Here is an 11,188-nt window from a genome sequence, read left to right as displayed (position 1 = left end):
GAATTTGAATTAGTGAATTGCATAATCAAGAATTACATTAAATTAAAATACTCAACAGATATTTAAAAAAATGCCATTATGAATCTAAGCATGAATCCTCTGCAGACCAATTCCCGCCCCAACAAGAAAAAGGCTATGAAACCATTGCCAATTATTAATGTCCTTTAGGGGTGAAATCTGCCGTCCTTACCTGTGACTCCAGACCCACAGCAATGTGGTTGACTCTGAAATGCCCTCTGAAATGGCCTAGCAAACCACTTCGTTCAAGGGATATTAGGGATGGGCAATAAATGCAGGCCTGGCCAGCGACGCCCGCATCCCACATACACACACACAAAAAACCAAATTAATAAAAAAGGTTAAGTTGTCAATAAAATATATCCGAATCAGGTTTTGGATAATTTAAGGATTCTGTGCTGTTAATGTAAAATGTCATTTCTAAACCATGGGAACTGCAGGGAATGGAATCTGAAACGGGATTTAGTTCCAGCATTTGAAACCGTCGAATCTTTCTATGCTGTAACTAATTTAACAATGAGATTGAGAGGGTATTTCACCGCCTTCTTCAGCTCCTCTCTGAATTTACTCTGGGTCACAGTGTAAATACATGTGTTGGTGCAGGAACTGAGCAGCTGCAGCATCCTTGCCGTGCGTTCTGTGATAAGGTGAGGGTCAGTGAAGGACGAATAAGACCGGATATCTGTAATTCGTCGGTAAATAGTATACACGACCTGGGTCACCCATAACAATATAAAACTGCCAGATATACTGAAGAGTAAAATGATGGATTTCATTCGGTTTTCCATCTCTGGGTCCTTGTGATTCTCTTCATTGCTGCGACCCCGGAGCCCCTTGCGGACTCTACTGGTCAATAAAATCCGTCTGACCGTCATAATATTGAGCAGCAAAATCAGAATGAACGGAACACAAGGGGTTAAAATTCGGTTAAACAGTTCAAATGAGCTCCAGGCCGGGGAAGTGTGGAAGCTTGGCTTAGTGACACACTCCCAGGGAACATTATCAATTATATATCGCGGTTCATATGTAAAAAACCAGGGGACAGACTCAAAGCAGCTCAGCACACTCACTGTTACTACAACCACAGCCGCTGTTTTCTTGGTGCAATATTTTGTTTTCAGCTTCTCACAACAAATGGCCACAAATCGATCAAAGGTGAAAGCGACTGTGAGCCAGACAGAAACCATCGTGGCTGCAAAAACGAGGAAGTTAATGAGACAACACAAGGGAGTAATTCTCAGGAATGAATCTCGGAAATAAATCCAAACAATCCATCCCAATATGGGATCGGAGATAACGACCAGCAGATCGGCAACTGCCATTCCCACCAGGTAGCAAGAGATACACTTGGAGAGACCGCACTTTCCTCGGGACAGGATCACAATGGCCACCAAGTTAACTGGAAGAGAGAGAAAAAGGAAGCAGAGAAATGGCTGATCAGATCTGGAGCCAAAGCAACCGTTTGACAGGCTGTGGGTTAAAACTTCCAGCCTTGTTGCTGCATCAAACGGTACAAATTGATTCATTTACTTAGGAAGTTGATACAGAAAGTGGAGAAAGTCAGCACTGGATGTACTGGAAAGGGCTGAGTGAGGGTGCAGTGCCGGTGGAGATGGGAGAAGGTTTTATAGAGCAGGATCCCAGCAGATGAAATCGGGATTTGGGCTCCAGGCTGCAGGCCAGGAAGTTCTGGGAACATGGGGAGGTGCAGCTGGCTTGTTGCTCTGGTTTAAGAGAGCAGTAGATCCCAGTAACACCGCTCAGTTAATCTCTGTGGTAATTGGTGTGAGAGAACAATTCATTGTATTCAACACATTTTGTTTTGTACATTTAATTAGATTGGAATTTAAATGTATTCCTGAAATCAGTCGCACCTTTTATTGAAGTCGGGGGTCAGAAAAATTGTGAAGCACTGTATTTAAATGATGCATCAGCATCAGTGAATAACTGATTCTGTTCTGTTTATTTAGATAGTCAGCGAGAAAGGGAAAGGACCTTCCAATAAAGCAGACTATGCACGTGACAGGGATAAACACACAGGGAATGAGACCAACAATAAACCACGTCAAATACCAATGCAAAATATTGAGGATGCTGGAAATCTGAAATAAAAACAGAAAGTGATGAAAAAGCTCAGCAGATCTGCAGCGTCTGTGGGGAAAGAAACAGAGACAATATTCCGGGACATTGACCTTTCATCCAATCTGATAATATCTTCAACTCACAGTTTCTCTCACCAACTGTTCAGGAAATTCGAGCAGATTATGCTTGTGAATTATTTGTGCCGCTGCTTCTCTCTCTTTCTTTCTGGCTATCTCTCACTCTGTCTCTCCTTCATTCTCCCTTCTCCTTCTCTCTTTCCATCTCTCAACTTCCTCTGTGCAATCTCTTTCTTGATGATTGTTTTCCAATATTTCTTTATTCACTAATGTTTTTTAATGAAGGTAATCTGCCGTCCTTACCTGGGAGGGGGGGAGGGGGGCGGGGGTCTACATGTTACTCCAAACCCACAGCAATGTGGTTGACTCTTAAATGTCGTCTGAAATGGCCTAGCGAGCCATTCAGTTGTCAAGGGCAACTGGGGAAGGGGCAGAAAATGCTGGCCTTACTAGCAACGCCCACACCCCATTATAGAATGAAAAATAATCTTGCGACTGCATTCTGTTCACCTGCCCAGTGTTCAATGATGCTATTCTCAGTGTTAGTTCAGTGGTGAAGCCTCTGTGAATATCGTCACACAGTCATTACGGCACTGAAGGCAGACATTCGGCCCAATAGTCCACATTGGATCTCTGCAGAGCAATCCAGTCAGTCCCATTCCCCTGATCTACAGCGAGAATCACAGGAAAACACGCAGTGAGAAATAATGCTGAATACAGTAGTACAGTTAACACCGATTTACAGCATTAATAACTGAGATATCAGCTTACCAGGAACTCCAACAGCTGCAAGAATAGGATAGTAACTGTTTTCTATCTGATGGATTGTAGGATATCCCATTTCTGTGAGAAGCAGTGACGGATGTGGGTCAGGGAACTCAAAGTTGTGCCAGGCACTCTGAGCTGATCTATTCGAATGAGTCCTGATTTTATACAGGGGATAGGTCTCCACTGACATGGTTATACCCCTGATAATTGCAATCAGTGACACTTACTTGAACAAACACCTTACATTAGCAGCTTTAACTCAGTTGTAAATAATTTCGTGGATAAATCACAACCAACCCAATTTCCAGGACATTATGTTAGTTAGACTCTCTCAGAAATAAAACTGAACATTGTAAGCTATAACCATACAAGATTGGTCACACAATAATGAATAGCTTCATTTACAGTTTGTATTTAATTGTATTGTCCATGTTCGTGTTTGTTGATTCAATAATAAATGCTACAGATTTCACTGCATTCTACACTGAATTCAGGAACACAAGCAGACCCGTTACACTCTGTTACTGCAGTTCCCTGGTTAGAATTATGAACTTTGAGTCTCTAACACGTGGATAGTTAAAGTCAACAATCAGGATTACAGCCTAAAAATCATGGTGAGTGATATTCGGGGGCGGACACTAAACGTGTCCCATTGACGCTGCTCTCTCTGCTATTTTACTATAGATGTTTACTTGCTTATTCTACAATGGCACCAGTAAAATAAGAACAATGTTGCCCCCTGGCTCCATTCTTCCAGTTCACTCCTGACAGGCCACCCAACCTCAACCTTCCATTAATGTTAATTCATCCAAAACTCTTCTGTTCATTTACAGCCCTCACCATGTCCCGCTCACACATCACCCTCACCTCTCCGGCCTGCTTTGGGTTCCAGGGCAGAAATGTCTTCAATTTAAAATGATTATCCTTGGATTAAACTTCCACCATCTCCTCACCCCTCCCCATCTCCACCCTTCCTCCAAACCTGCAGCAAACACAACTGTGATCTCTCCATACCTCTGACGCTGACCTGCTTCATGGACCTGCCCTCGCTTTGTTCATTTCTTACTGATCTGATTGCAGTCAAAGAATATCCAACAATGGCTTCTCTTCCCACACCAGGACCATTAGCTCTGGAGACCATGAACTTCCCATTCTTGTTCCCTCTTCTTCCTCATCTACATACTGCCCATTGGTGACATCATCTACAGACATGGGGTCAGATTCCACATGTGTGCTGACAATATCCAGTTCCAGCTCTCCACCATCTCTCTAGACCCTCCACTGCTTCTGTGTTATCACACTGTAACAGTGTGCTTTACATGAGCTGCAATTTCCTGCAATTAAACACTGGGGGGAGCAAAACCTCCAGCTTTGTCCCCACCTCAAACACCACACCCTTGTCACCGATTAATAAGTCCCCTGTACCTGTTGATCTACAACACAGAATATTGAAAGAGATGGTACAGAGATACTGAAAGCATTGGTGATCTTCTTCCAAAATGCGATAAATTCTGGAGTGGTACCTGAAGATTGGAAGGTAGCAGATGTAACCCCACTATCTAAGAAAGAAGAGAGAGAGAGTAAATGGGGAACGACAGACCTGTTAGCAGTGCATCAGTCGCAGAGAAAATGCTACAATCTATTATTAAGGACGTGATAACTGGACACTTAGAGTATGATGGTAGGACTGGGCAAAGTCAACATGGATTTATGAAAGTGAAATAATGTTTGACAAACATGTTAGAGTTTTTTGAGGATGTAACTAATAATAAGGGGCAGCCAGTGGATGTGGTGTATTTGGAATTTCAGAAGGCTTTTGATAAGGTCACACACAGGAGGTTAGTAAGCAAAATTAGAGCACATGGGATCAGGGGTAAGAAACTGGCATGAACTGGAAATTGGTTAATGGACAGAAAACAGCGAGTAGGAATAAATGGGTAATTTTCAGTTTGACAGGCTGTGACTAGTACGGGAGGCAGTGTCATAGCGGTAATATCACTGGGCTATTAACTCAGCAGCCTAGGCCAATGCTCGGGGGACATCAGTTTGAATCCCACCATGGCAAATTGTGAAATTTGAAAGCAAATCATCAACCTGGAATTAAAAAGTTAGTCTAATGGTGACCATGCAACTAGTGTCGATTGTTGTAAGTAATGCCCTTTAGGGAAGGAAACCTGTTGTCCTCCGCTAGTCTGACCTGCACGTGACTCCAAACCCACAGTAATGTGGTTGGCCCTTAAATGCCCTGCCCTATGAAAACGGCCAAGCAAGCCACTCAGTTGTATCAAACCCCTACAAAGCAGAAGGAAAGGAATGAAACCGGACGGACCACCCGACATTGACAATGGCAAACCCAGCCCTGGCAAGCCTGCAAAGTCCTTCTGAGTAACATCAGTGGGCTTGTGCCAAAATTGGGAGAGCTGTCCCACAGAATAGTCAAGCAACAACCTGACATTGTCATCCTCAGGGAATCATTTGCAGCCACCATCATCACCATCGGTGGGTATGTCTTGTCCCACCAGAAGTGGTGCAGCAGGCGGGAGAGTGTCGTCAAAACATTGACTTGGGACCCCATGAAGTCTCATGGCATCAGGTCAAACATGGGCAAGGAAACCTCCTGATAATTACCACCTACTGCCCCCCCTCCCCCCACAATCACCTCCACCGGCCGGTGAATCAGTAGTTTTCTACATTGAGTACCACTTGGAAGAAGCACGAAGTGTAGCAAGGGCACAGAATGTATTCTTGGTGGGGGACTTTAATGTACAGTAGCGGCAAGTTCTGAAGGACAAAGCTGTTAGACTGGGTCTGTGAGGGAACCAACAAGAGGGAAACACCTACTTGACCAAGTCCTCACCAATCTACCTGTCACAGATGCATCTGTCCATGACAGTATTGGTAGGAGTGACCACCACACAGTCTTTGTGGAGATGAAGTCCCGTCTTCACATTGAGGATACTCACTGTGGTGTTATGTGGCACTACCACCATGCTAAATGGGATAGATTTCAAACAGATCTAGCAACTCAAATTTGGGCATCCATGAGGCGCTGTGGTCCATCAGCAGCAGCAGAATTATATTCAACCACAACCTGTAACCTCATGGCCCGGCATATCCCCCACTCTACTATTACCATCAAGCCAGGAGACCAACCCTGGTTCAATGAAGAGTGCAGGAGGGCATGCCAGCAGCAGCACCAGGTATACCTCAAAATAAGGTGTCAACATGGTGAAGCTACAACACAAGACTATTTGATCATAATGAATGGCAGTGCAGGATCGAAGGGCCGAATGGCCTACTCTTGCTGCTATTTTCTATGTTTCTAAGATGGAATTCTTTCCACTTGCCTGGATTGGTGCAACACCAGCAACACTCGAGAAGCTTGACAACATCCAGGACAAAGGAGCCTGCAGAATTGGAACCCCATCCACAACCTTCATACATACAAATATAACAACAGACGAATTAGGGACAGGAGCAGGCCACTCGGACACTCATGCCTGCTCCACTATTCATAGACATAGAACATTACAGTGCAGTACAGGCCCTTCGGCCCTCGATGTTGCGCCGACCTGTGAAACCATCTGACCTACACTATTCCATTTTCATCCATATGTCTATCCAATGACCACTTAAATGCCCTTAAAGTTGGCGAGTCTACTACTGTTGCAGGCAGGGAGTTCCACGCCCCTACTACTCTCTGAGTAAAGAAACTACCTCTGACATCTGTCCTATATCTATCACCCCTCAACTTAAAGCTATGTCCCCTCGGTTTGCCATCACCATCCGAGGAAAAAGACTCTCACTATCCACCCTATCTAACCCTCTGATTATCTTATATGTCTCTATTAAGTCACCTCTCCTCCTCCTTCTCTCTAACGAAAACAACCTAAAGTCCCTCAGCCTTTCCTCGTAAGACCTTCCCTCCATACCAGGCAACATCCTAGTAAATCTCCTCTGCACCCTTTACAAAGCCTCCACATCCTTCCTATAATGCGGTGACCAGAACTGCACGCAATACTCCAGGTGCGGCCGCACCAGAGTTTTGTACAACTGCAGCATGACCTCGTGGCTCCGAAACTCGATCCCCCTACCAGTAAAAGCTAACACACCATATGCCTTCTTAACAGCCCTATTAACCTGGGTAGCAACTTTCAGGGATTTATGTACCTGGACACCAAGATCTCTCTGTTTATCTACACTACCAAGAATCTTCCCATTAGCCCAGTACTCTGCATTCCTGTTACTCCTTCCAAAGTGAATCACCTCACACATTTCCACATTAAACTCCATTTGCCATCTCTCATCCCAGCTCTGCAGCCTATCTATGTCCCTCTGTAACCTGCAACATCCTTCAGCACTATCCACAACTCCACAGACCTTCATGTCATCCGCAAATTTACTAACCCACCCTTCTACACCCTCTTCCAGGTCATTTATAAAAATGACAAACAGCAGTGGCCCCAAAACAGATCCTTGCGGTACACCAGTAGTAACTAAACTCCAGGATGAACATTTGCCATCAAATACCACCCTCTGTCTTCTTTCAGCTCGCCAATTTCTGATCCAAAGCTCTAAATCACCTTCAATCCCATACTTCCGTATTTTCTGCAGTAGCCTACCATGGGGAACCTTATCAAATGCCTTACTGAAATCCATATACACCACATCCATGGCTTTACCCTTATCCACCTGTTTGGTCACCTTCTCGAAAAACTCAATAAGGTTTGTGAGGCACGACCTACCCTTCACAAAACCTTGCTGACTATCGCTAATGAACTTATTCTTTTCAAGATGATTATAAATCCTGTCTCTTATAACCTTTTCCAACATTTTACCCACAACCGAAGTAAGGCTCACAGGTCTATAATTACCAGAGCTGTCTCTACTCCCCTTCTTGAACAAGGGGACAACACTTGCTATCCTCCAGTCTTCCGGCACTATTCCTGTCGACAATGACGACATAAAGATCAAGGACAAAGGCTCTGCAATCTCCTCCCTGGCTTCCCAGAGAATCCTAGGATAAATCCCATTTGGCCCAGGGGACTTATCTATTTTCACACTTTCCAAAATTGCTAACAGCTCCTCCTTGTGAACCTCAATCCCATCCAGCCTAGTAGTCTGAATCTCAGTATTCTCCTCAACAATATTTTCTTTCTCTACTGTAAATACTGACGGAAAATATTCAATTAACGCTTCCCCTATCTCCTCTGATTCCACAAACAACTTCCCACTACTATCCTTGATTGGCCCTAATCTAACTCCAGTCATTCTTTTATTCCTGATATACCTATAGAAAGCCTTAGGGTTTTCCTTGATCCTATCCGCCAATGACTTCTCGTGTCCTCTCCTCGCTCTTCTTAGCTCTCCCTTTAGATCCTTCCTGGCTAGCTTGTAACTCTCAAGCGCACTAACTGAGCCTTCACATCTCATCCTAACATAAGACTTCTTCTTCCTCTTGACAAGCCCTTCAACTTCTTTAGTAAACTACGGCTCCCTCGCTCGACAACTTCCTCCCTGCCTGACAGGTACATACTTATCAAGGACACGCTGCAGCTGCTCCCTGAATAAGCTCCACATTTCGATTATGCCCATCCCCTGCAGTTTCCTTCCCCATCCTACGCATCCTAAATCTTGCCTAATCGCATCATAATTTCCTTTCCCCCAGCTATAATACTTGCCCTGCGGTATATACCTGTCCCTGCCCATCGCTAAGGTAAACTTAACCGAATTGTGATCACTATCACCAAATTGCTCATCTCCATCTAAATCTAACACCTGGCCGGGTTCATTACCCAGTACCAAATCCAATGTGGCATCGCCCCTGGTTGGCCTGTCTACATACTGTGTCAGAAAACCCTCCTGCACACACTGGACAAAAACTGACCCATCTAAAGTACTCGAACTATAGTATTTCCAGTCAATATTTGGAAAGTTATTCTTCTTTCTTTCTTTTTCTTTTGGGCCTCCTTATCTCGAGAGACAATGGATACGCGCCTGGAGGTGGTCAGTGGTTTGTGAAGCAGCGCCTGGAGTGGCTATAAAGGCCAATTCTGGAGTAACAGGCTCTTCCACAGGTGCTGCAGAGAAATTTGTTTGTTGGGGCTGTTGCACAGTTGGCTCTCCCCTTGCGCCTCTGTCTTTTTTCCTGCCAACTACTAAGTCTCTTCGACTCGCCACAATTTAGCCCTGTCTTTATGGCTGCCCGCCAGCTCTGGCGAATGCTGGCAACTGACTCCCACGACTTGTGATCAATGTCACACGATTTCATGTCGCGTTTGCAGACGTCTTTATAACGGAGACATGGACGGCCGGTGGGTCTGATACCAGTGGCGAGCTCACTGTACAATGTGTCTTTGGGGATCCTGCCATCTTCCATGCGGCTCACATGGCCAAGCCATCTCAAGCGCCGCTGACTCAGTAGTGTGTATAAGCTGGGGATGTTGGCCGCTTCAAGGACTTCTGTGTTGGAGATATAGTCCTGCCACCTGATGCCAAGTATTCTCCGAAGGCAGCGAAGATGGAATGAATTGAGACGTCGCTCTTGGCTGGCATACGTTGTCCAGGCGTCGCTGCCATAGAGCAAGGTACTGAGGACACAGGCCTGATACACTCGGACTTTTGTGTTCCGTGTCAGTGCGCCATTTTCCCACACTCTCTTGGCCAGTCTGAACATAGCAGTGGAAGCCTTACCCATGCGCTTGTTGATTTCTGCATCTAGAGACAGGTTACTGGTGATAGTTGAGCCTAGGTAGGTGAACTCTTGAACCACTTCCAGAGCGTGGTCGCCAATATTGATGGATGGAGCATTTCTGACATCCTGCCCCATGATGTTCGTTTTCTTGAGGCTGATGGTTAGGCCAAATTCATTGCAGGCAGACGCAAACCTGTCGATGAGACTCTGCAGGCATTCTTCAGTGTGAGATGTTAAAGCAGCATCGTCAGCAAAGAGGAGTTCTCTGATGAGGACTTTCCGTACTTTGGACTTCGCTCTTAGACGGGCAAGGTTGAACAACCTGCCCCCTGATCTTGTGTGGAGGAAAATTCCTTCTTCAGAGGATTTGAACGCATGTGAAAGCAGCAGGGAGAAGAAAATCCCAAAAAGTGTGGGTGCGAGAACACAGCCCTGTTTCACAGCACTCAGGATAGGAAAGGGCTCTGATGAGGAGCCACCATGTTGAATTGTGCCTTTCATATTGTCATGGAATGAGGTGATGATACTTAGTAGCTTTGGTGGACATCCGATCTTTTCTAGTAGTCTGAAGAGACCACGTCTGCTGACGAGGTCAAAGGCTTTGGTGAGATCAATGAAAGCAATGTAGCGGGGCATCTGTTGTTCACGGCATTTCTCCTGTATCTGACGAAGGGAGAACAGCATGTCAATAGTCGATCTCTCTGCACGAAAGCCACACTGTGCCTCAGGGTAGACGCGCTCGGCCAGCTTCTGGAGCCTGTTCAGAGCGACTCGAGCAAAGACTTTCCTCACTATGCTGAGCAGGGAGATTCCACGGTAGTTGTTGCAGTCACCGCGGTCACCTTTGTTTTTATAGAGGGTGATGATGTTGGCATCGCGCATGTCCTGGGGTACTGCTCCCTCGTCCCAGCACAGGCATAGCAGTTCATGTAGTGCTGAGAGTATAGCAGGCTTGGCACTCTTGATTATTTCAGGGGTAATGCTGTCCTTCCCAGGGGCTTTTCCGCTGGCTAGGGAATCAATGGCATCACTGAGTTCCGATTTGGTTGGCTGTATGTCCAGCTCATCCATGACTGGTAGAGGCTGGGCTGCATTGAGGGCAGTCTCAGTGACAGCATTCTCCCTGGAGTACAGTTCTAGGTAGTGCTCAACCCAGCGGTCCATCTGTTTGCGTTGGTCAGTGATTATGTCCCCCGATTTAGATTTAGAAAGTTAAAGTCCCCCATAACAACTACCCTGTTACTCTCACTCCTGTCGAGAATCATCTTCGCTATCCTTTCCTCTACATCTCTGGAACTATTCGGAGGTCGAAAGAAAACTCCCAACAGGGTGACCTCTCCTCTCCTGTTTCTAACCTCGGCCCATACTACCTCAGTAAACGAGTCCTCAAACATCCTTTCTGCCGCCGTAATACTCTCCTTGATTAACAATGCCACCCCCCACCTTTTACCATCTTCTCTGTTCTTACTGAAATGTCTTATTCAATGACATCATGGCTGATCTGATTGTATCCTCAACCCCACATTCCCACCGATCCCAAATAACCTTC

At 45.5% G+C, this 11,188-nt stretch overlaps 1 protein-coding gene across 1 annotated transcript; it reads right to left on the bottom strand.

Moving 5' to 3' along the window:
• Positions 1-512: 512 nt before the first annotated feature.
• On the bottom strand, positions 513-3,135 carry LOC137356852 (probable G-protein coupled receptor 139). The gene is made up of 2 exons (XM_068022692.1): positions 2,949-3,135; positions 513-1,417 (listed from the first exon to the last, which is right to left on the bottom strand). Exons 1-2 carry the CDS (start codon positions 3,133-3,135, stop codon positions 513-515), a joined length of 1,092 nt encoding a protein of 363 aa, XP_067878793.1.
• Positions 3,136-11,188: the final 8,053 nt, after the last annotated feature.

Source organism: Heterodontus francisci, chromosome 46, assembly GCF_036365525.1.
Source record: "Heterodontus francisci isolate sHetFra1 chromosome 46, sHetFra1.hap1, whole genome shotgun sequence".
NCBI classification, from domain to species: Eukaryota; Metazoa; Chordata; class Chondrichthyes; order Heterodontiformes; family Heterodontidae; genus Heterodontus; species Heterodontus francisci.
This window is presented reverse-complemented; position numbering and strand designations above follow the sequence as displayed.